Below are 26,662 nucleotides of genomic sequence, written 5' to 3' on the forward strand. Positions count from 1 at the left end.
TCTAAAACAGAAACAAGCCACTTGGACATGGACTGAAGCATGTCAAGAGTTGAAAGGATCAAACAAGATTTAACCGAAACTCCTGTTTTAATTCTTCCTGATTTTAACAAGTCTTTCAAGGTACAAACTGATGCAAGTGACATTGGCCTTGGGGCTGTTTCAATGCAAGAGACAGATGGAGAAGGATGCGTGATTGCTTACACATCCAGACTTCTTCGAGGAGCAGAGCAATCGTATTCAATGTCAGAAAAAAAATGTCTCGCTGTTGTGTGGTCCACTGAAAAATGGAGACCTTATTTAGAAGGCAGACCTTTTGAGGTAATCACTGACCATGCTGCACTGACCTGGGTTTTCCAACATCCCAAACCTTCATCAAGGCTGACCCGCTGGACTACTCGTCTTCAAGGATTCTAATTCAGTGTTAAGTACATGCCAGACACCTTATCACGGAGCTTAGACCCTACACCATCACACATGATTACCATGGTCAAAGCTACCAGTATTTCTGTAGCATCATCCAACTTACCAACTTAGACATTGCCACAGCACAACAAAATGATCCAGAAATACAAGAGTTATGCAGTAAGGCTGCTTCTCAAACAAATCCAGATCCTTCTAGAGTTCATTAGGTTCTTCAAAATGGTTTTCTGTTTCGCAGTGTACCTGATTGTCAAAAAGGATAGAAGGTACAACTAGTAATACCTACCCGTCTGCGAGGTGAGTTCTTAAGATACGCCCATGACAACCCTTTAAGTGGACACCTACACTACCAGTCAAAAGTTTTGAAACACACTCATTCTTTATTGTAATTTTTTTTCACATTTTAGAATAATAGTAAAGTCATCAAAACTATGGAATAACATAAATGGAACTATGGGAATTATGTTGTGACTAAACAAAATCCAAAATAAATCAAAACTGTGTTATATTTTAGCATCTTCATAGTAGTCACCCTTTGCCTAGAATTTGCAGACATGTACTACAGACATGTGACATTTTCTCAACCAACTTATTGAGGTATCACCCTGGGATGCTTTTTAAACAGTATTGAAGGAGTTCCCATCTATGTTAGACACTTATTGGCTGCTTTTCTTTATTATTTGGTCCAAGTCATCAATTTCAAAAACTTTTCTTTTTTTATACAAATTTTGTTTTAGAATGAAATAAATTAATATGTTGGCACAATTATATTTTTGTCTACAAAACTAATTTCAAACATTTAAGCATACGCCTTCAGATCAAAAGATTTTTAAGATCATGAAAAACATTTCAGTCAAGTGTTTCAAAACTTTTGACTGGTAGTGTAGGTCGACTTAAAACTCATTATTAAAGCAGATTTAATAAAAAATAAAAAAGAATCATACACATACGTACAGACACACACATACAAACATACACACACATGGGTAATGCAAATTAATACAATCTGTTATGTACAGTGTAAATACAAATCTGTTATGTACAGTGCAAATGTTTTTGTTTTTTTCAGAGGAATGAAATGGCAGAAGAGGTTGGATGTGTTGGATAAATATAAGAAAGACTAAACTGTGTATTACACATAGTTATTGCACAATGGGGCAATTTAACTGTTCATGAGATGAATAGCCTGAAGGAAAAAACTGTTCATGTGCCTGACGGTTCTGGTGCTCAGAGCTCTGAAGCGTCGGCCAGAAGGCAACAGTTCAAAAAGGTAGTGGGCAGGGTGAGTGGGGTTCAGAGTGATTTTTCCAGCCTTTTTCCTCAATCTGGAAGTGTATAGTTCTTGAAGGGGGGGCAGGGGGCAACCAATAATCCTCTCAGCAGTCCAAACTGTCCTTTGTAGTCTTCTGATGTCTGATTTCATAGCTGAACCAAACCAGACAGTTATTGAAGTGCAGAGGACAGACTCAATGACTGCTGAGTAGAACTGTATCAGAAGGGCCTGTGGGAAGTTGAATTTCCTCAGCTGGCAAAGGAAGTACAACCTCTGCTGGGCCTTTTTCACAATGGAGTCAATGTGTGTCCCCCACTTCAGGTCCTGTGAGATGGTAGTGCCCAGGAACCTGAATGACTCCACTGCTGCCACAGTGCTGTTTAGAATGGTGAGGGGGGTCAGTGTTGGGGTGTTCCTCCTAAAGTCCACAATCGTCTCCACCGTTTTGACGTGTTCAGCTCAAGGTTGTTTTGACTGCACCAGACAGCCAGCTGTTCAACCTCCCTTCTGTATGCAGACTCATCATCATCTTGGATGAGGCCGATGACAGTGGTGTCATCTGCAAACTTCAGGAGCTTGACAGAGGGGTCCTTGGCGATGCAGTCATTGGTGTAGAGGGAGAAGAGTAGTGGGGAGAGCACACATCCTTTGGGGGCACCAGTGCTGATTGTAGAGGTGCTGGAAGTGAGTTTCCCCTGTCTCACAAGCTGCTGCCTGTCCGTCAGAAAGCTGGTAATCCACTGACAGATAGACATGGGAACAGAGAGTTGGTGTAATTTATTCTGGAGTATAGCTGGGATGATGGTGTTGAAAGCTGAATTGAAGTCCACAAAAAGGATCCTTGCATATGTCCCTGGTCTGTCCAGATGTTGCAGGATATGATGCAATCCCATGTTGACTGCAAGATCCACAGACCTGTTTGCTCGATAAGCAAATTGAAGGGGATCTAGAAAGGGTCCAGTGATGTTCTTCAGGTGGGCCAACACCAGTCTCTCAAATGATTTCATAACCACAGACGTCAGGGCGACAGGTCTGTAGTCATTTAGTCCTGTGATTTTTGGTTTCTTTGGGATGGGGATGATAGTGGAACACTGAAGCAGCATGGGACTTCACACCGCTCCAGTGATCTATTGAAGATCTGTGTGAAGATGAGGGCCAGCTGGTTAGCACAGGATCTAAGACATGCAGGTGAAACGCAATCTGGGCCCTGTGCTTTCCTTATCCTTTGTTGTCGAAAGACGCGGCTCACATCATCTTCACAGATCTTAGGTGTAGGTTGAGTAGCAGGAGGGGGGAGGAGGGGAGTTGCAGGAGGTGTTGGTGTTTGTGTGAAGTGAAGGTCAGAGTGGGTGTGGGGTGTGAGATCGGGCCTTTCAAATCTACAGTAGAACACATTCAGGTCGTCAGCCAGTTGTTGGTCCACCGCAGGGTTGGGGGCAGGAGTCCTGTAATTCATAAGTTGTTTCATGCCACTCCACACTGATGCAGGGTCGTTAGCTGAAAACTTGTTTTTCAGCTTCTCAGAGTATCTTCTTTTAGCCACTCTGATTCCCTTATTCAGTGTATTCCTGGCCTGATTGTACAAGACTTTATCTCCAACTCTGTAAGCATCCTCTTTGGCCTGACAAAGCTGCCTGATTTCCGCTGTAAACCATGGTTTGTCATTGTTAAATGTTAAATAAGTCCTAGTAGGAATGCACATATCCTCACAAAAACTGATATATGATGTAACAGTATCTGTGAACTCATCCAGATTGGTGTCTGCAGCCTCAAAAACACTCCAATCAGGGCAGTCAAAGCAGGCTTGTAGTTCTAGCTCTGCGTCGTTGGTCCATCTCTTTACAGTCCTTAATACAGGCTTAGCAGATTTTAATTTCTGTTTGTATTTGGGCAGTTCACATGTGAGGTTTGCTTTGTTAAAATCCCCAAGAATAATAATAAATGAGTCCGCGTATTGTTGTTCTGTGTCTGTGATTTGATCAGCCAGCTGTTGCAGCGCGGCATTCAAACACGTGTTTGGTGCGATATACACACTCACCAGAATAAATTAGGAAAACTCCCGCGGTGAGTAGAAAGGCTTACAGTTAATAAAGAGCGCTTCCAAATTAGGACAGCACATCTTCTTTAACATTGTTACATCTGTACACCAGCTTTCATTGATGTAAAAGCATGTTCCACCGCCTCTCGTTTCCCCCGATAACTCCGTGATGTGATCCGCTCTGAACAGCTGAGACCCCTGCAGATGTAAAGCACTGTCCAGAATGGCTTCACTCAGCCAGGTTTCTGTGAAGCACAAGGCAGCAGAGTTTGAAAAGTCCTTGTTTGTGCGGGTGAGGAGATGTAGTTCGTCCATTTTGTTAGGGAGAGAGTGGAGATTCGCTAGATGAATGCTCGGCAGCGTTGTTCGAAAGCCCCGCCGATGGAGTTTGACCAGTGCACCTGCTCTTCTCCCTCGCCTGCGTCTCATAGCGCATTTAAACAACACAGCCGCGCATCTGACTAAAATGTCAAACAAAACGTCTGAATATTCAAAATCCATGAAAAGATTGACTGGTGTATGCTGTTGAATGTTCAGCAGTTCGTCTCTGGTAAAACTGACTGAAAAAAGATTACTAAACACAGGACAAACAAACAAAAATAACAAAACAATAGAAGCGCTCCACACTGAGGCAGCCATCCATGGCGCCATCATGATGTATATTTTAAGAGTTCTAACTTGACATGGCATCTTTAAAAGCGGCACGAAATGTATGATAATGGTCAAAGCCATTCATCTAGTGCAGGTTTATGTAGAAAAACATTTAAATCCAGATCACATGAAGATCTGGCACATGAAGGTGTCCTGTGTAAGTGTGCTTTGGATGAATCTCCCATGACAGGCCCTCTTTCTTCACCTGTGACTGATTGTGAGCACCAGTGGGTGGGGCCAAGGGTGTAATGACGAAAAATGGGATTGATGTCATGCAGAAGAGGCAGTCCTATGCAGATGTATTTGGTCCTTGTGACGTCACAAGTTCCACAAATTCCAAATGAGCCTGGCTTAAAGGTGTCATGCATTTAATTTTTTTTACATTTTAAAATGTTCACTGAGGTCCACTTATAATGTTAGTAAGATGTTTTCATCAAAAATAGTCATAATTTAGAAATATTTGTCCACTTTCTTTCCTGTTTTTGGCCCTCTGATTAAAAGCAAAATTTTCAGGTCGTGTCTCCTTTCAGACTTCAATGTAAATGCCCACTGCTCTGATTGGGTAACATCTTTGCAAATTAAATAAGTGTCAACACCCCCGCCTTTACGTATGTGGAATTTGCATGCCACTCCCCTGGACATACAGGTATAAAAGGAGCTGGTATGCAACCACTCATTCAGAGTTTCTCTTTGCAGCCAATCGGTTCCATTCATTGAGCTGAATTCATCCGCCGAGTTCATTAACATCATCTGCTGGATTTACGGTGCATTTCAGTGGCTTCTCCCCCTCTGCACCCTTGGAGTGCAGAGAACACCCCTGGGCGCTTCGGCAGAACAACCAAAAAAAAAAGAGTATATTCTAAAAAAAAGAGTATATTTTCACTTCTAGAAGAGCGGCACACACGGAATGTCTTTTTAAAGATGCCTTTCTGCTTGTGTGTTATTCCTGGTTGCGGTCGTTATCTCTCCGCGTCTGATGGCCACGATCACTGTCTTACGTGTCTGGATGCTGCCCACGTGGACGCTTTGTTCGTGGATGGGTCTTATCCTCATTGCGAGAACATGACCAGGGCAACGTTGCGGTCGCGGCTTGCCTTCGTAAGATTTGGGGACTCCAATGGGACCTCCTCCGCTGGGTATCCCCCCACGGATCTCCCATTCCTCAGCACACTCGCTTGCCCTGGTCAGGCTCTCGGATGAGACTGCCGACTCGTCTAAGGGTGAGTTCGACCTCTTATTCAGGGCCCGGGAAGACGATGAGCTATCGAGCGCAGCATCGGAGAGCGGGCTCATCCACTCTGATGCGGAGGCTTCGGCTGGGCTTCCCCCTCTGGGTGTGGTCGCCCAGTCTCAGGCCAATGCGGAGATGATGGACATGCTTTCCTGGGCAGCCGCGAGCATCGGGCTAGAGTGGAACCCTCCGCTCTCCCCTGAACCCACGTGGCTCGATGATTGGTTCCTGGGCCCAAAGCACCACTCACGGCCATGCAGCGCCCCGCCCCGGTTCCTTTCTTCCTGGAAGTGTGTGAGAAGCTGACAAGATCATGGGGGGCACCTTTTACTACCCGGTCCCGATCCTTCAGCTCCCCTGCTCTCACTACCCTCGATGGTGGGGTGGCCAAGTGGTATTCGGTGATCCCCAGGTGGATAAGGCGCCCGAAGCTCCCATCCAGGGCCTGTAGGTTTACGTCGTCTCTGACGGCTAAGGCCTACAGTGCCACTGGACAAGCTGCCTCCAACCTGCATGCCATGGCTCTCCTGCAGGTACACCAAACCAAGGCGCTAAAAGAGCTGCACGAGGGTAGTTCTGACCCGGGATTGATGCAGGAACTGCGCTCGTGACTGACCTCGCTCATCGGGCAACAAAGGTCACGGCACGGTCTCTCGGGCAGGCGATGTCCACCTTGGTGGTCCAGGAACACCACCTTTGGCTCAACCTGGTCGACATGAGAGAGGCTGACAAGGCATGGTTCGTTGACACCCCCACTTTGCCCAGCAGTTCTTAGAGGTGAAGCAGCAGACGGAGGCCATTCAACACATCCTGCCCCGGTGCGGCTCAAGACCCCGCACCCCATCTGCTCATCGCCAAGGGTGTCCTACTGCAGCAACAGTACCGGCTCTGCCACAGCCCGCCTCCATGGCCCGGCCCTGGCATGGAGCCCACCGCAGAAAGCAGATGCCACCCATCTCACGGCCGGCCACCAAGAACCCTAGGAAAGCTTCGAAGCACCCTTTAGAGGGATGAGGAGACCCGCTTCTACGTAGCTGGTAGACAGACCACTCCATCCCCTGGTGGAGGGCCGGGAGGAGAATCTTTTGTGGACCCCCCGCCCCTGTGCGCCCAGCTGTGGCACAAACATGCCCACACCACGTTGGTTCCGACAGACTGCGGGGACAATGTTCCTCCTCCCCCCTCCTCGACCAATCTTATGGTGGGCATCAGAAGCCAGGTAAGTGCTTCAATGTCTCTGGACTCAGCACGGCCACGGGGTTCGAGCCCCCTCAACGTGGCACCTCAGGCTCCGCCCCAACGCGTGGCCCCACCCGCCGGAACATCCATCACGATTATCCCCTTGGTCCCCCTCGCCCACAGTTTGGACGCATGGCTCGCGCTTTCCAACCTGTCGCGATGGCTGACCCGGACCGTCCGACTCGGCTACGCAATTCAGTTCATGAATTCAATTCACACCGCTACCTTGCATGTGGAGATCGCTACCCTTCTACGGAAGGGTGCGATAGAGCCTGTCCCTCCGGCCGAGATGAAGAAAGGGTTTTACAGTCCCTACTTCACTGTACCGAAGAAAGGTGGTGGGTTGCAGCCAATCTTTTACCTTCGAGTACTGAACCGGGCCTTGCACAGACTCCCGTTCAAGAAACAAAAATGCATTTTAGCGAGCATCCAGCATCAAGATTGGTTCATGGCGGTAGACCTGAAGGACGCGTACTTCAACGTCTCGGTTTTACCTCGACACAGACCCTTCCCGCGGGTTGCTTTCGAGGGCCGGGCGTACCAGTACAAGGTCCTCCCCTTCGGCCTGTCCTTGTCCCCTCGCATCTTCACGAAGGTCGCAGAGGCAGCCCTTGCCCCGCTAAGGGAAGTGGGCATCCGCATCCTCAATTATCTTGACAACTGGCTAATCCTAGCTCACTCTCGGGATGTGTTGTGTGCGCACAGGGACCTGGTGCTCATGCACCTCAGCCGACTGGGGCTTCGGGTCAACTGGGAAAAGAGAAAGCTCTCCCCAATTCAGAGCATCTCTTTTCTTGGCTTGGAGTTGGACTCAGTCTCGATGACGGCACGCCTCATGAATGAGCATGCACAGTCGGTGCTGAACTGTTTGAAGGTGTTCAGACAGAAGATAGTGGTTCCACTGAAACTTTTTCAGAGGCTCCTGGGGCATATGGCATCCTCAGTGTTTGCCACACCGCTCGGGTTGATGCATATGAGACCACTTCAGCACTGGCTTCAGACTCGAGTCCCAAGATGGGCATGGCACTGCGGGACACATCACGTGGTCATCAGGCTGATCTGTCACTGCCTTTTCAGCCCTTGGACTGACCTTGCATTTCTATGGGCAGAGGTTCCCCTAGAGCAGGTCTACAGGCACGTCGTGGTTACGACGGACACCTCCAAGATGGGCTGGGGCACCATATGCAACGGGCACACAGCCGCCATCTCCTGGACTGGCCTGTGGCTGCGTTGGCACATCAACTGCCTCGAGTTGTTGGCAGTACTGCTCGCCCTGCAGAGGTTCCTGCCATTGATCCAGGGCAAGCACGTGTTGGTCTGGACAGACAACATGGCGACAGTAGCGTACATCAACCATCAAGGCGGTCTATGCTCCCGTTGCATGTCACAACTCGCCTGCCATCTCATCCACTGGAGTCAGCAGTGCATCAAGTCGCTACGAGCCACTAACATCCCGGGCGACCTCAACACCGCAGCGGACGCGCTGTCACGACAGGTTACACTCAGAGGAGAGTGGAGACTCCACCCCCAGGTGGTCCAGCTGATTTGGAGTCGATTTGGTGGAGCACAGGCAGACCTGTTTGCTTCCCGGGAATCCTCCCACTGCCCACTTTGGTACGCCCTGACCGAGGCACCCCTCGGTATAGATGCGCTGGCACACAGCTGGCCCCCTGCACTACGCAAATACGCATTTCCCCCAGTAAGCCTACTTGCACAGACCCTGTGCAAGGTCAGGGAGGATGAGGAGCAGATCGTCCTAGTAGCACCCTACTGGCCCACCCAGATGTGGTTCTCGGACCTCACGCTCCTCGCAACAGCCCCCTGGCGAATTCCCCTGAGGAAGGACCTTCTCTCTCAGGGATGGGGCGACCAGACCTCTGATCTCCATGTCTGGCCCTTGGACAGGACTCAGAAGACCTAAGTGGCCTACCACACGCGGTGGTAGACATGATCACTCAGGCTAGGGCTCCCTCTACGAGGCACCTGTATGCCTTGAAGTGGCATCTGTTCGCTAAGTGGTGAGTTGGATCGGTGCTTTCCTTCCTGCAGGAGAGGCTGGAGGGGCGGCTGTCCCTCTCCACCTTTAAGGTGTACGTAGCCACCATTTCGGCACATCATGAGGCAGTGGATGGTAAGTATTTGGGGAAGCACGACTTGAGCATCAGGTTCCTGAGAGACGCCAGGAGGTCGAATCCCTCCAGACCACGCCTCATGCCCTCGTGGGACCTCTCTGTAGTCCTTCGGGGTCCACGGGGTGCTCCCTTTGAGCCTCTGGATTCAGTTGAGCTTAAGGCACTCTCTTTGAAGACTGCCCTCCTGACTGCACTCACTTCCATCAAGAGGGTAGGGGACCTGCAGGCATTCTCTGTCAGCGAATCATGCCTGGAGTTTGGTCCGGGTTACTCTCACGTGATCCTGAGACCCCGACCGGGCTATGTGCCCAAGGTTCCCATGACCCCGTTTAGGGATCGGGTGGTGAACCTGCAAGCGCTGCCCCAGGAGGAGGCAGACCCAGCCTTGGCATTGCTATGTCCAGTGCGTGCTTTATGCATCTATTTGGATCACACGCAGAACTTTAGAAGCTCCGAGCAGCTCCTTGTCTGCTTTGGTGGACAGCGGAATGGAAGCGCTGTCTCCAAACAGAGGATCGCCCACTGGGTCGTTGATGCTATTGTGATGGCATATCATGCCCAGGACGTGCCGCCCCCCGTGGGGCTATGAGCCCACTCTACCAGGAGTGTAGCAGCCTCCTGGGCCCTGACCAGTGGTGCCTCTCTGGCAGACATCTGCAGAGCAGCGGGCTGGGCAACACCCAACACCTTCGCGAGGTTCTATAATCTCCGGGTTGAGCCGGTTTTGTCCGGTGTGTTTTCAGGTCCGAACAGGTAAGTTCTGGGACAGCTGGCCAGGTGTACCGCTTGCACATAGTGCCTTTACCCTCCCGTGAGGTGAAGACGTGCGCTTTTGACTCCCAGTCGTGTTCACAAGTTGTGATCCCTGGATGACTTTCCTCCTTAGCCCTGTGGCAGACAAGTTTGCGGAGAAACTCGCTGCCGGGCCAGTACATGTGCTAATTAGGCCCTGTACTGAGGTAGGTGCTCCACATGTGGTGGTTTTCGTAGGTGACCCCATGTGATATCTTCCGCTAAATAGTTTCCCTGTCAGTAAACTGCGTCTTCCTTGGGCAGAGGCCCCTCTGCCCCCGGTCACCATGTTTGTAGAAACTCCTCCCCCCTCGGGTAGGACCTACCATGAGACTTCTCCACATGACATACTTCCGACAAGACTCGGTAAGACCATATGACGTATTTCCACTCAAAATACCCCCCCCCCTTTTTCCTCTGGGTGGGGTGTGGTCTCCGCAGTGTCTTCCCCTTGGGAGTGACACCCCCCCCCCCCGACATAGACATTTACGGCCCCCAGTCAGTTAACAAATTCCACTCTTTTTGGGGAGAAAAAAAGAGGAAAAGAGGCCACGGCTGGGCTAGACTGTCCCTACTTGTTGGGCAGCCGACTTGTTCCCGAAGGACCGTTCGACGCTCATAAGAGTGTTTGGGGAGGTTACGTGATGGCCTGGTGCGCTGGGTACGAGGCACACAGTGGTCGGCCCGTCTCGCACCGCCAGTCCACGTAACGCAGTTCAGCTAGTTGTGGCGTTTTGTATAGGGACCCCTAGTGTCACTACATTGACACAACCTCGAGTGAGTGACAGATAGGGAATGTCCTGGTTACTTTCTTAAACTCCGTTCCCTGATGGAGGGAACGAGATGTTGTGTCCCTCTTGCCACAACACTGAACTACCCGCTGAAATTGCCGGGACCTTGTCTCGGCTCCTCAGCACAAAACCTGAATGAGTGGTTGCATACCAGCTCCTTATATACATGTATGTCCAGGGGAGTGGCATGCAAATTCCACTCGCCAATTCCCATTGGACTTTTTAAAAAAAGCAGAGGTGTTTGGGGCTCCCAAGAGTGACCACTAGTGTCACTACATCGACACAATATCTCGTTCCCTCCATCAGGGAACGGAGATTACGAAAGTAACCAGGACATTATCTTGTTACATAGTGTGGCATTTTCCAATGGTGAGACATTTCCGTGTTTTACAAATACTTTGTAACACATGACAGTGCCAACTAAAGTTTAAATACGTGGTGCTAGCACATTTATAACTGTCAAAGGATATACTTACGGAGCAACATGTAAACGTATACAGGATAAAACTTAACGGTGTTTGTCGCACTGTCGTTCTTCATTTAGTCATCGTTCATCATATATTCAGTGTCAGGGTTGGGAGGGTTATTTTTGAAATGTATTCCACTACAGATTACAGAATACATGCTGTAAAATATAATTTGTAACATATTCAGTTAGATTACTCAAGGTCAGAAACGTATTCTAAATACTTTGGATTACTTCTTCAGCACTGGTAGATTTTTTCACTTGTTTTGACTATAAAAACTTTGCCAGTACAATAAGACAAAATACACATGTTAAAAATACATTCACTGAAAAACCTAAATATATTATGCAGTGTTGTTTCTAAAACAAGATGAATCAAATTGATCTTGTTTTAAGGATTTTCAGATATTTTTACAGGAAAACAATAAAAAAATTATTATCAAGAATATGATTTTTGCCCTAACATCAAAGGTCTTACTACAGAAAAAAGAAATGATGACCCAATGTGAATTTTCTTGATAAAAAATATGATCATGCCTGGAAACATGTGCATGTAAAATGGCTAGAAATAGCATTTTAGCTTAGCGTAAAGCTGACAATTTACACAAGGTTTATTTCTATTTCTTCTGCTCCAAACTTACTTCAGACTTACTTATCTGTCTGCTCGTATGAATGTAACATATCATAAGAAAGTGTTTCACCGCTGTTCAAATGCACATTGGATTGCATCATTTATATGTATAAATGTTTTCCATCTGAAAGGACTAAATATTAAATGAAACAAATGACAATAAAATGCAAAATAATCTCTTCAGTGATCAAAATACTTTTTGAATGTAACTGTATTCTAATTACCAATGATTTAAACTGTAACTGTAGTGGAATACAGTTACTTATATTTTGTATTTTAAATACGTAATCCCGTTACATGTATTCCGTTGTTGGGCCTCATGTATTCAGATAGAAGACAAAGGCAGGCCTAACACAGTCATAAAACCTAACTGAGGCCCACACACAATCTTACTGATAAAAACCACGCCAAAATTAAACAAAGGGAGTCCAAAACAGACTACAAATCCCATGAAGCCTTGCTCACTAAAGGATCGAATTCTCAACTCCTATTGGATGAGGCACACGACAGAACGCCCCTAAACCATGACGTCATCAGGAGTAGAAATACCTCTGAGATGCTTCCGGGATTTGCTTACAGAAATTTTGCTCGCCGTGTGTAAACGCAGCTCATCGCTGCACTCAGGTGTAGCCTTGTGGCACAAGGAAGTAACATCCGACTTGAAACTGTGGCCATACAATCTTCATCTCGCTAGACGAGTTGAGATTACTCTGTGTTCCACCGAACACTCTAACGGATCTGAAGGAGACCACAGAGCAATCCACATCTTCATACGTTTGCCTGCAGAAGTGAAGAGAAAAAATTTCTCTTCATTCTTCAATCAAGTCGACATCGCTGATTTCTCTGCCAGCCCACTGAGAATCAGCAGCCGTACCGCCCACTGACAGAGTGAGGAAACGGCCCCCCGTCATCACCCTAGCCTTAAGGAAACGAGTCGGAGTCAAACGACGGATGAACACGCATTCTACCTGCATCCTCATGTGATTCAAGTAATAGGTTTACGTCTGGGCAGAGATAGAATATTATAGTGTGTTATTCTTGTGTATCAAGGTTATTGCTTGTACAGTTTACAGACCGCCGAGTCCGCTCATTGCAGATCTGCTGTGTTGTAGTCCAACCACATTGGACTGTTGTGTATTTCCACCATAGCGGGTGAGACCGGCACACTGAGTTTATCCATTAAAGAACCAAAGACCGCGGGACGGTTTACGAGCCTTCCACCGCATCTCTGAGTGATAAACTAACAGTTGCTTCCTCTCCCACGACCGCGAAACCGGCTTTGGTGCCGCCACTTTATTCTCTCTCTCTCTCTAAACACACACACACACACACGACCCCTCACAAACATTCTCACACACATTTTTGGCTAGTGTATAACTTTGTGATAAAGCTCAGCTTTGTCCCTAAGTTATCGTACAAGCGGAGACATGCGGTAAACAGGCAGATGCCATTGACGGCTTCTCTCCGCCCACATTCGCGGCCATATTCTCTGGCTGGAAATCTCGCGTGACGCACTCTCCACAAGAGTCACATCCGCCATTTTGTGTGCGTCCTTCCTTACACACACACACACACACACACACACACACACACACATTCTCTCTCTCTCTCTCTCACACACACACACACACCTTCCTCTCATGTGTTATAGGATTATTTTGGTTACCATATCTAATCATGTCACTGTTTAGTTTGTAGTTGTAAGTCGGAAATTTACTGACTGCCTTATTGATTATTAATTGATATTACTGCATAAATAAACTTTGTTATATTTCAAAGAGAAGTGTTTTGGTTTGTTTTGCATACACCTGTGTCAAATGCTGATAGGGGATGTCAGTGCTCGGATTCAAGCCTTCATTGTTTCTTTTCGAAGGTCGATATTCTTCGGATGTCGATTTTCCTAAGAGAACAATCTAATATTGAGACTGTTATACTATCTGGTTATTAGTCCCTGATTCCAGGGTGGTGCCCCGGCGATATTCAACCTTATTAATATTCTATTGATTTTTGATAATTGATAATTATCTTTGATGATTGTTGAATTTGAAGGATCAATAAGCTAGTGTTAATTCTAATCAATGTTCCATTGATTTTAATAATTAATGATTATCTTTGATAATAATAAATATTCTATTGAATTTGATGGTTATCTTTGATTGTTGATGTGAAGGATTAAAAGAGCTAACATTGATTCAAATCAATGTTCTATTGATTTTAATAATTGATAATTATCTTTAATTATTAATTATTGCTAATAACCAAACCCACTCCTGAACGTAGCGCACTACATTTACTGGTGCCTGTATGAGGCTTTAATGAGTTAGATTCTATTATTTAATTTAAATATTAATTAATAACTAAAAAATAATTATTAATTATTTCTGATAGTAACACTGATCTAAACAACCAGTAGAACCTACACCATTACTCCCCAATCCTGTTCAGTGTAGTGACAAACGCATACGTTGTTCATTATAATGAGTCATGTTTTCATTAAAAAGGAAAGAGATTGTCTAAATACATTGCTATCAATACTCTATAGGTGCATCTGTGGCACTCTGAAAGCAATATTCAAGTAAAACAATGACAACATGCTACAGGCAATTATTATTTAAAGCTGTATGCGACAAGATACGCGAAGTACGCATTAAAACGAATACTCATGTTCGACTGAAATCACTTGGATTAAATAAAAAATCAGAATCAGAAGCCATGGATCAATAGCGATGTTCGCGCGGCACTTAATGTGCGGACCTCCGCTTTTAATTCCAGGAACACGGAGGAGCATAAACAAGCCAGTCAGAACCGCAAAACGCCAGTACAGGAGCAAGATTGAAGGACAGTTTAACACCACCAACTCTAGAAGCATGTGGCAGGGAATTAACATCATCACGGACTTTAAAGGGAATAAAAACTCCGCCATGAACACCGCTGCCTCTCTACCGGCTAAATACTTTTTATGCTCGTTTCAAGGGAAATAACACCACTCTCGCGGAGAGAGCTCTCACGGCTGAAGCTACAGAGGTTAGTTCACTCTCCGTCTCTGTAGCGGATGTAACCCGATCCTTCCGACGGGTGAATATCCGCAAAGCCGCGGGCCCAGACGGCATTCCGGGCTGCGTCATCAGAGCGTGTGCGAACCAGCTGGCTGGTGTTTTTACGGACATTTTCAACCTTTCCCTCTCTTTGTCTGTAGTCCCCACATGCTTTAAAACATCCACCATTGTGCCTGTACCAAAACAATCAAAAATAACTTGTTTAAATGACTGGCGTCCTGTTGCTCTGACCCCCATCATCAGCAAATGTTTTGAGAGACTAATCAGAGATTACATCTGCTCTGTATTGCCACTCAATCTTGACCCGCTGCAGTTTGCTTACCGCAACAACCGCTCCACTGATGATGCCATTGCATCTACAATACACACTGCTCTCTCCCACCTGGAAAAAAGGAACACTTATGTGAGAATGCTGTTTGTAGACTACAGCTCAGCATTCAACACCATAGTGCCCTCCAAGCTAGATGAGAAACTCCGGGCTCTGGGCTTAAACAGCTCACTGTGCAGCTGGATCCTGGACTTCCTGTCAAGCAGACGCCAGGTGGTTAGAATGTGCAGGAACATCCCCTCATCACTGACACTCAACACTGGAGCCCCGCAGGGCTGTGTTTTCAGCCCACTTCTGTTTTCCCTGTACACACATGACTGTGTGGCAACACATAGCTCCAATGCCATCATTAAGTTTGCTGATGACACGACGGTGGTAGGTCTGATCACTGACAATGATGAAACAGCCTACAGAGAGGAGGTGCACACTCTGACACACTGGTGTCAGGAGCACAACCTCTCCTTCAACGTCAGTAAGACAAAGGAGCTTGTGGTGGAGAACACAGTCCCATCACCATCAATGGAGCACCAGTGGAGAGAGTCAGCAGCTTCAAGTTCCTGGGTGTCCACATCACTGAGGAACTCACATGGTCCGTCCACACTGAAGTCGTTGTGAAGAAGGCTCATCAGCTCCTCTTCTTCCTGAGACGGCTGAGGAAGTTTGGAATGAACCACCACATCCTCACACGGTTCTACACCTGCACTGTGGAGAGCATCCTGACTGGCTGTATGTCCGCCTGGTACGGCAATAGCACCGCCCACAACCGCAAAGCACTGCAAAGTGTGGTGCGAACTGCCAGACACATCATCGGAGGTGAGCTTCCCTCCCTCCAGGAAATATATACAAGGCGGTGTGTGAAAAAAGCTCGGAGGATCATCAGAGACTCCAGCCACCCGAGCCATGGGCTGTTCTCACTGCTACCATCAGGCAGGCGGTATCACAGCATCAGGACCCACACCAGCCGACTCCATGATAGCTTCTTCCCCCAAGCAATCAGACTTCTGAACTCTTGATCTCCCACGATCAAAATACATCAGCACTGCACTTTATTACCCTTACTCTTATATCTCACACCGGACTGTCATAAATTATATTATTATTATTATATTATGCTCTCTCTTAACAACTGACTATCAACCGACAGCCTGAATGTCAATACAGTACAATACTGTACATTCTATATATATATATATATATATATATATATATATATATATATATACTTTTTTTTATATATATATTTTAATTTTTAATTTTTATTGAATAATGTGTATCTATATAGTAAAAAACAAAAAACAAAAAAAAAACAGCGTATTGTATACTGTACAGTGTATGTTATTATTTGTATATTGTTGAGTGTAATTATGTGTATATTAGATTTTAAATTGTGTTGTGTTAATTTGATGTTATTGTAAATTGGTATATGTCTCATCACTGTCACGACTGCTATGTTGATCGGAACTGCACCCAAGAATTTCACACACCATTGCACTTGTGTATATGGCTGTGTGACAATAAAGTGATTCGATTTTGATTTTGATTTGAAAAGAAAACTAAATAACATAAATCCAGCGAATAGTTTCTCATGAATAGTTCTAATATTAAGCTTGGAAATTTTGGAGAAAACATTCAAATAATCTAACAGTGTTACATATGAAGCAATACAATTAACATGGATACTCACACTTGTCTGTTGCGACATTACTGTCGGGTCCAATATAGTTGGCACTGCATCAACTTTTAATTTAAGTCTCTCTGCAAAGCCTCTGTCGAACTGTGTCTTGTTTGAAAAAGAATCCACAGTCAAATGAAGCGAACAAACAAACACGGTCTTACTGACACAATCCGGGACTTCATTAAAAATAAATGTTAGGATGATTAGGAATCTTAATGCAAAGAGTCTATTTTTCCACAACCTGGCACTGCACAACGTTTTGAAAACTTTGCAGGTATCTCAAACCTCTTGTTGCTCGAATAATCCCTGTTTATCCCTTCCGTGCCAACTCTCGTCTCATCACCGCTCTAACTGCAAACCTGTGGGCAGGATGAAGAGGCGATGAAGAAGCAGGTGTTGACCTGCTTATGCAGAGGCAGACTTGTGCTGATGTATTCATCTCTATTACGTAATACAGACAAGGAAGTAGAAAACGGTTCAGGAATATTGGTTTCAATAAAGCCTTTTTTTGGACTAATGAATAAGTTTTGAGTTCTGAAACTTACAGTGTGTTTTTATAGTACTATGACCTCTTATATGTGAAAAGATCGAGGAAAATTGTATTTCTCAATTCATGACCCCTTTAAATAAATGCACTTTTTCTATTAAGGAGGAATTTTTCAGTTCTAAAATGTACAGTATGTTTTTATAGTACAATGACCTCTTATACAGTATGTCAAAACATCAAGGAAAATTTGATTCCTCATTTCATTACCCCTTTAATGTTTTTGTTCATTTCAATAAATCTAATTTTGTATCGTGCCCATGTCTCTCTGCCTCTTTTTTGGTAACAAACCTGTGTGTCCTTTTTGGGTTATCATTCCTCTGGATAAAGTCCCAGGATGGCGTAGTTGGTTTTATGCTACAATTTGAAGTATATTTAAGCAAGTTTGATGGTTTTTCCTTCTTGGTCAAATCCCAATTCGCCACAATTATACACCAGTGTGCATAAAGTTTTGTATGGTTTAATGTTCATCAGGCTTTATAATACGATAGGCTGTTAATGAGCATGAAGACCTTTTTGCAGAGGACTTTAGTACTAGTTAAATTGGGACACCACTCAGAGTAGCACCTTTGATATGACATTAACGTGGCAAGGAAAGTGACAACACAAGTGTATCAAGAAATTACATTAATAATATAGAAAATGACATAATCACTACTTTTAATCTAACTATAATACTTTATTTTTTGCTTCATTATGACATAAATCATGAATTAGCGCTTTTTATGGTTTTGATTCATTTAAGTATAAGTTAGGGTTGCTCTGATGCCAAAATTTTGGCTTCGGTACAATACCAGCCCTGGTACCTCAGTATCGATACTAAATCGATACTTAGGCAGCAAATAAAAACCTCAGATTTTTATGAAATTTCACAGAAAATAATTTGATTAAAAGAACTGCATAAAGTCTAACATACAAATTCTGTGTTTTCCATTTAAATTCCATTTTAAATGTTTTAATTAAATGTTATGATATATACATGCAGCTTTAATCAAATAAAAATATAATAATGAATTATTAACACATTTTTTTTTTTTTTTTTTTTTGGTAAAATAAAATGCTGCACAAATGAGCTTTGCAGTATTAATGAAAACATTTAATGAAAAAAATCTGATTACCTCTCAGACACAAGGCAGCTATAGCTGAATCACAACATACTGATATTCAGTATACTTTTGTGATATTGCTTAAAGATCATAATAATCATAATACAACCATTTTGTGTGTGTGTGTGTGTGTGTGTGTGTGTGTGTGTGAAGTATATGTACATTCTGTAGCGCAGCGAATGGGACTGTATATTATTTAAGTTACACCCTTCTGCTGTTTAATGATCACAATTGGCCATATCGAGATTTGTTTTTTTTTTCAAATTGTCAATGATTTCATCTCAAAACTTTAACATCTCATAACATTTTACTAATGGCAACATACTGTAAAATGGTTCCGAAATTAGCAACAAGATGATATCGTACCGTTTTCATTTTTAGGGTATACAACCCTAAAGTATGTGTATTTATTAAATATGTATAACATAAGTTAAAATGCTCTCTATTTGACTAGTACTAACATGAAAAATCATATTGTTATTACTGCATATCAATTATTTGTAATACATTTGTAAATTATTAAATAGTCATTACAGAACCCCTTTATAAACCTTTGAAAAAGGGAACAATGTAAAGGAGTACAAAATGTGATGTGTCATCTCTTTTCTAATTAATTTATATTTGAACTAAAGTCTAAAGTGCTTAAAAAATTATATACACATAATCAAATGTAATGTTGATACAGCATGGCACTGTTTTGCATTAGTCTTGATAGGAACTGTATCAATTACAATGGAAAACCTTTCACATCCATTTCATCTGTGGTCTTTCCCTTTGTAAATCTACATTGACTAAACCATGTATTTTAATTGCAATTTTTCAGATACTAATGCCATTGATTCTTATTAATAACTAGTTTTTTACATTGTCTTAAGAAAACTGGGGCTTACTTGAACAAAACTCAATGCCACAATACACTGGGTGGTTGCTACTGTACAGTAGGTGGTTGTGTACTCGCCTAAGTCAAAAGAGCCCACCCACAAGTCTCTTTGATATTCCAGTCTCTTGATATGGGTCAGGTCCCTCTTTCAATATGCCTACGGGATTTGTTTCATGGTTTCATCATTTGCCGAGCAAACATCATAAGTCTTATTGCTTAGAACAATAATAGCACATCAAGAGATTTGGTCATTGTACTATAAAACATACTTTAAGTTTCAGATCCCAAAACTTCCTCTCCAGTCCAGAAAGAGCTTTTATTTTTTCCTGTCTGCAAAAATGGCTTGTTTCGAAATTAGCTGCCTGTGGTGTAATTTGAATAGCTCTGCCTCCACAGCATATGTAATCTTTGTGGTAAAAGATGGCTGAGGTACTCTAACACTGAAAGTGTACTATTGTTACTGTAATTTGCATTTAACCAACAAAAATATTAAGATGTTAAGTAAGGTCCCTAGATGTTAGCCCATCATAATGCAGCGGACATGTATGTTGATGTCTTAAAGGGGAATTACACAGAAACAGAATGTTTTCATAGTTATGGGAAGTCCAATTCTTTTCCGTCAACCGGTTCTTTCGGACAGTTCGTTTCAATGAACCGGTTAATAAAAAACTATTCACCAGTTCATTAATGTCATCGTATAATGATGTCACTGTACATAATGCTAATACTAATACCACCGGCATCGTAGAATACAGGCTCAAACATTCAATAAAGCCATATGTAAGCACATAATACTGATTATTAAATTTTATTTAATTAAGTTATAATAATAAGGGTGTTTTTTGTCATCAGTTCATTCGGTGATCTTACAATACATCCTACATTCAAGTTTTGTACCTAAAGCACCCAATACTGACACTATACAAACACGAATGTTCTACGTGTCTAAAGCACGTAAAGTGATTGAACTAGTCTTAATCAACTCACCCTTTTTTACAGAAACCATAATCCAGTTCATAACAACTTCAAATATAATCTGCATGTACAATACTCAATAATTTACATCTCTCAACTGAAATGTTTTGCCCCCTCATTCAAGTCCTCGGTTCACTGATCAGTAGTAACTGCTGTGATCAACTCAACGTACTGTTGACGTGAGAGCTCCTGTCTCCGGATCAGTGCACTGTTTACTCGAGAACTGCTGCGAGTGACTCAATGCACTGTTGACTCAAGATCTGCTGTCCTGGGATCAGTGTACTGTTGACTCGAGAACTGCTGCGAGTGACTCAATGTACTGTTGACTCGAGAGCTGCTGTCCCAGGATCAGTGTACTGTTGACTCGAGAACTGCTGCGAGCAACTCAATGTACACTTGACTCGAGAGCTGCTGTCCCAGGATCAGTGTACTGTTGACTTGAGAGCTGCTGTTTCCAGATCAGTGATTGTACTGTTCACTCGAGAACTGTTGCAACCGGTCATCATCATATGTTGATAAAATGGTAATACAATCAAGTCATAAACATATTTCCAGTATGTTTTATTTGTTATACTTTCTTCTGTTCAGCAAAATACACCAGAAACATTTCGCCACTTAATCACACGCATGCTCTTCTGCAGCTCATCAGTTCTCAGTATGTCGGACACCTCCAAAAGAGGGGATTCTCAGTTCCGTGTACTGTTGACTCGAGAACTGTTACGAGTGACTCATTGTACTGTTGACTTGAGAACTGTTGCAGCTGCAGCATTCAGTCTGATTTGTGAAGTTGAAGCAGTTCATTGCAAAGAAGAGTTAGGAAAAGCAGATATCACCAGTTCTAGGATCATATTACTCCCGGTTATCGGCTCATTTTGATTCGGAGTGTCATGCAAGTCTGAGAGACAGGTTAAGATAGACTAACTTGTGGATCAGTGTTGACTCAATACGCAAACTGTTTCAAATGATTCAGTCTGATTTGGTGAACTGGTTCAACTCGTTCACTAAAAAGAACTGGTTCAAAAGAATGATTTGTTCACAAACTGGCCATCACTATTCCCGCTGATCCTTAAAAAGTCTTAAAATGTCTTAAATTCAGTTTTCCAAAATGTAAGGTCATAAAAAGGTTTAAATATCTTAAATGATACAACAAAAGTCTTCATTATCATTTAAACAGGTCTTAAATTTGGAGGCGGAAAGACAGGAATCCTGATATGACCTAATGTGTTTATCAAACTTCAAAAGAATTCGATTTAATTAAATAAATGCATGCGCTGCATCCTTCAAAGTAAAAACGTGATTGTTGTATTTTCTCCAAGCACGCGGGTGCTTGTGAGTGTTTCCAGCTGTTGCAGAGCATTTCACAATCATTAGGACATATCGGAATTTATGACAAACTATCACAAATGATCACCTGTTGATTATGATGTTGATGAAATATGACAATGTTTACTTTTAATTGTTTATATTGTAATACATTGTAGATTATAGTAGTATACATTTTATTTCCCTTATCTGTTTGAATAAACAGCTAGAACAGTGAAGCACATACATTTCAAAATAAGAGTCTCCTGTGTATTTCAGCCTTTAAAGTTAAAAGTTCCTCGCTATGAATCAGATCTTTTATTTATTAATTTATTATTTTATTATTATTTTTATTGGTTATTGGTGTTTTGGTTGCACCATAAACTGCATCTAGAATTTAATTTAATTTGGACTCTTGTAGCCTCTGTCTGAAGAACATTTAATGTAAGCTACCAATTTTAAAAACTATTGGCAGATTAATTGCCTTTCTTTCAACACATTATCATATCAGTGAAATCCAATATTGGTCGACCTCTAATTTGTATTTATTTACATAATGGTACATAAACTAATTTTAATGTGATGTATATGTGAAAAACCTGTCTTGAGTATTTTAAACTTGCATATATCCTACCCTGTTTTACTGATATTGAATGTGTGCCCCTGCCTGTTTAAGTAAGAGACTGTTAAACATGATTTATTTTGAGATTGTGTGGGTTTGTATTTGTATGGGGATATGGTATTCATTTAATTTGTTCAGGTCTTTAAAAAGGTCTTAAAAAGTCTTACATTTCATTTTAAAAACTGCAGCAACCCTGTATTCAGACAGTAGGCCAGAGACAGGGTGAAAAAAGGTTGTGTAATACTAACATTATGTATTACTAACATTATATGTGAACTTCAAGGAAAATAACAAAATTTAAAAAAGCATGGTATGACCCTAAAAATGACCCCATTCTAAAATTCATTCACCAGTATATTCAAACTACTGTCTGCTCCAGTGAATAGAAAATTGAATTGACTTTACAGTGGCATGACCATGCTTTCTAAAATCAGTCATGCTTCTCAGGGTCGTGATAATGCTGTCTTTAAATTGCCTGTTTATCAAATGTTCATTTCTCTTAGACAGGCTCATTTTCTGCTTCATTGAACATGTGTGCATTGGCTAGTAAATCTTTCTGAGGCTGACAACACAAAGGCTTGCTTTCCTTTCCATATTAGCATGAGCTAGCATGCAACAAAGTGATGGGAAGTCCGATTCTTTTCCGCGAACCGGTTCTTTCGGATGGTTCGTTTCAATGAACTGGTTAAAAAAAAAAAAGATTCACCAGTTCAGTTACGTCATCACGTAATGACGTCACTGTAAATAATGCTAATATGCTGGCATCATAGAATACATGCACAAACACATTCAATAAAGCCATATGTAAGGGCATATTACTGATTATAACATTTTATTTAATTAAGTTATAATAATAAGGGTGTTTATTGTCATCAGTGTTTCATTCAGTGATCTTACAATACATGCTACATTCAAGTTTTGCACCTAAAGCACCCAATACTGACACTGATATACAAACGTGGATGTTTTACACGTTTAAAGCATAAAAAGTGATTAAAATAGTCTAAATCAACTCACCCTTTTTTTTACAGAAACCATGATCCAGCTCATCACAACTTCAGATATAATCTGCATGCACAATACTCAATAGTAAAATTTGTTTACATCTCTCGACTGAAACGTTTCGCCACCTCATTCAAGTCTTCGGTTCACACATGCTCATCAGCTGCTCACTGATGTCCGAAAGAGGCGATTCTCAGTTCAGTGTACTGGTGACTCACAAACTGTTGTGAGCGACTCAATGAACTGTTGCCTCGAGAGCTGTAGACTGGATCATCTTCATAGGTTGATAAAACGGTAATACAATCCAGTATGTTTTATTTGTTACACTCTCTGTTGTTCAGCAAAATACACCTGAAACATACATTTTGTCCCTTAATAACACACATGCTCAATGTCAGCAGCTCAAAAAAAAAGAAAAAGTAAGTGCCAAAGGTGAAAAGGGTATTTTCTTTCAGTGATGCCTGAGTGATCTCCAATTTAGGAATCTCACACACTCTGCCCTGTCAGCAGTCATCTCAAGAGATCACCCAAACCAAACAAAGTACATTTATGTAGATATCTATCCAACCAGATAATTGGGACAGCTGATCACCAGGTTCTACAGCAGTAGATGATAATCTGTTATTTTTTACAAACCAGTCAATGACCTTAAACTCATGAATTATGTTTTTTTTTATTTATTTATTTTTTTTTAAAGCTTGCTAACTATTCATATTCGAAAGTAAGTAAAGTAATCTTGAGTGATTTTGAAGTTGTTTGTCACAAACCTGATAGACTCTTATGAGGCTATGGTACAACATGCTCGTACAGGAAATACAAATTTTTCAGAATGTTCCGATACTCTGACATTGACCCCATTCTGTCAAATTACTGACAAACACTATCTCCCATCAGACATTTTTGCATCAGTTCAAATGTGTTTACCTTTTTCTGTGGTGCCACTCAGCCTTAGAGACATGGTTTCTGTTCTTATGGAAACTATTAAGTAATTGCATTCAAATAATTAATAATGAGTATTATTCAGAGGTTTCATTTTTCTTTAAAATTACATTTTACGGCACTAATGGTCAGGTTTAGGGCTGGGGATTGGATTGGATTAGGGGGTAGGGTAAATAAAATATGCATTCATGTTGACTGTATTACATGATTTACAACTAAAAATACTACTCGCTTTTAGCGCCACTCTGTGGACATTTTATCCAGAAACTGGAGCTCACATGTGCCAATGCGTTCAACAACATTTACAGCTTTAGCCACTGGAGGGCAGTGATTAAAATTTTGGTAAGCATAGATTGATTTCTGCTGAAGAACTTTCAAATTACTCTTTCCGAATTCACAGTAAGATCAGTCTGTATAGTACTCTTAACCATCATTTACTGTCACATGATTAACTTACATTAACCTAACCATTTGTTAGTTTTGAGCTACTGTAGATTGATTGATACAGTAAGTCATTTTGATTTGAGTATTAACTGCATCCATGGCACAAGCACTTTGCAGTAATGATGATCCATTGGCAGTATGTATGTATGTATTCTAAAATATATGTAGATAAAAATCCATTAATGATCCATACAGTGACATCAAAGTAGACCGAAAATGTAATTTAGCAAAAAATCTTGCTTAAAGTAAAAGTAATAGGTAATTCAAAACTTTGCTGGAATTGTCATTTTTATTTCATTTCCTCTGTCTGCTGGTGTTGGTGAAAGTTTATAGTTTTTATAAGTTTTAATTAAAGTTCATATATTTGAGCATAGACTGTGTGTACATATTCAAATTCCACTAGTATTTTGGGAAAATATATTACATAATACATATATAAAAACTGACATTTTCCTAGTATTTTGAAATATGTTGCATGCATGGACAAGTGTATGACTTTTTTGTGTGAAAACATATATTTGATAATATATATATATATATATATATATATATATATATATATATATATATATATATATATAAATTGTGGGGAACTATATAATACAGTTTACTTCAGCATATGGAATCTGATATAATTTTGATATGAGCATGTTTACTTTCAAAAGTGTTAGAACATATAGAACATTACTGTGTTTTCTGCATGTAAATTGTTGAACTAATTGGTTTATCAGGTATAATACTAATAGTATTTGAAAGTTTATTACACTAAATAGACATTTTTACATTATAGTGTAATTACAAGTATGTTCAAAGTATGTCATTAGTTATATTAATGAACAACATATTTAAAATAAGTGGTTGAATAAAAGTGGTTATGTGATTGTATAAAACTTGACAGCACCAGTCCCCATTTACTTTCATTAAAGAGGGTCAGAATATTGAAAGAAAGTCAAACAGGTTTGGAGTTTTTAGTAAATGTTAAGAGAATTTTCATTCTGGGTAAACAATTAACTGATTCTAGTGTTTTACTAATCACTTTAGAAAATTAGCTGTCTCTCTATAATGGTTGTATAGTATCATTTAATAACAACAGAATGATCTATACAATGTGTGTAAAGTGCCATTACAATAGACTAATTCATATTTCTGATATGAGTAAAGCAGTGAACTCTGTAGTTGTTTCTCAGTAGTTAAGGACTCACCAGAGCTCTGGCTTTCATCAGCATACTGCATAACACCAAAGCAACGAAGACCCCCACTGTCACCATGCTTAACCCAAAGACCTTTGGCCTTTTCCAGAACTTCAGCTCACCAGAAGTCTCTCTCCAAACCTCTTTTCAGGACACCCTGGTCTCATTGAGGAGCAGAGAAGGGAAATGTGAAGCCATCAATGTTATTCTGTTTTGAAGCTGTTGTTCTGCAGCAGTCCACCAGTGATTTAGCTGCTGGAATCTATCTTGTAATCTGGTCAAAGTGTAAAGGTAGAAGATGAACACATGATGTTCTTTACCCATCACAGAAAATATTCATCCAATCCTCTGATTCTTGATTCTCGCTTCTTTTTCAACTCTCAGCCCTCTTTGAAGATAAGACTAAAGCAGAGTCTTCTCATATTAGAGCTGTGTAAATATGCGTACTGCTAGACTGTTCAGCATGGTTAGTGGTGTGATGGTCATCACTGGCTCTAGGCTCTGGGGCTCCTCTACTGTTTATCATGTGGGATGGGCATACCCTCAGGTCTAAAGATGTTAACCCTTCACTGTCACGAGAAGAGAAATCCTTTACTCAGTCTATGTCCTTCAACCCCCACCCAAATCCAATTCATTCACATACATAAGCATACTTGATGCATATCTGCAGATTTATTTTGAAGCTAGAACATTGACTAAAGTATCTGAATCTGAATTTTGTTTATTTGAATTTTAGACATGTGTCAGTTAACAAAACTGAAGATTTCTGTGGCATATTTTATTAATATTTATCAACAGAAGACTTTTTCTTTTTTTTTCTTTTTTTTTTTTGAGGTGGAATTATCTATTAATATTCACATTATAAAATTACAGGTTCAAGAAGAAATTCAGAACTCCAAATACAAATCTCTCAAATTTAGATCTCAGTAATTTAG

At 41.8% G+C, this 26,662-nt stretch overlaps 1 protein-coding gene across 1 annotated transcript in view; it reads right to left on the reverse strand.

Moving 5' to 3' along the window:
• pth3r (parathyroid hormone 3 receptor) overlaps window positions 1-26,140 on the reverse strand; it is an 81,363-nt gene extending 55,223 nt beyond the window's left edge. Inside the window, exons 1-2 of the mRNA XM_051674497.1 lie at window positions 26,048-26,140; window positions 25,740-25,884 (exon numbers count right to left, since the gene is read on the reverse strand). Coding sequence (XP_051530457.1) covers window positions 25,740-25,805 — 66 coding nt within the window. The 5' untranslated portion in view covers window positions 25,806-25,884; window positions 26,048-26,140. The remainder of the gene's footprint in view (window positions 1-25,739; window positions 25,885-26,047) is intronic.
• Between the last annotated feature and the right edge of the window lie 522 nt (window positions 26,141-26,662).

This window comes from Myxocyprinus asiaticus, chromosome 36 (genome assembly GCF_019703515.2).
Source record: "Myxocyprinus asiaticus isolate MX2 ecotype Aquarium Trade chromosome 36, UBuf_Myxa_2, whole genome shotgun sequence".
Lineage (NCBI taxonomy): Eukaryota > Metazoa > Chordata > Actinopteri > Cypriniformes > Catostomidae > Myxocyprinus > Myxocyprinus asiaticus.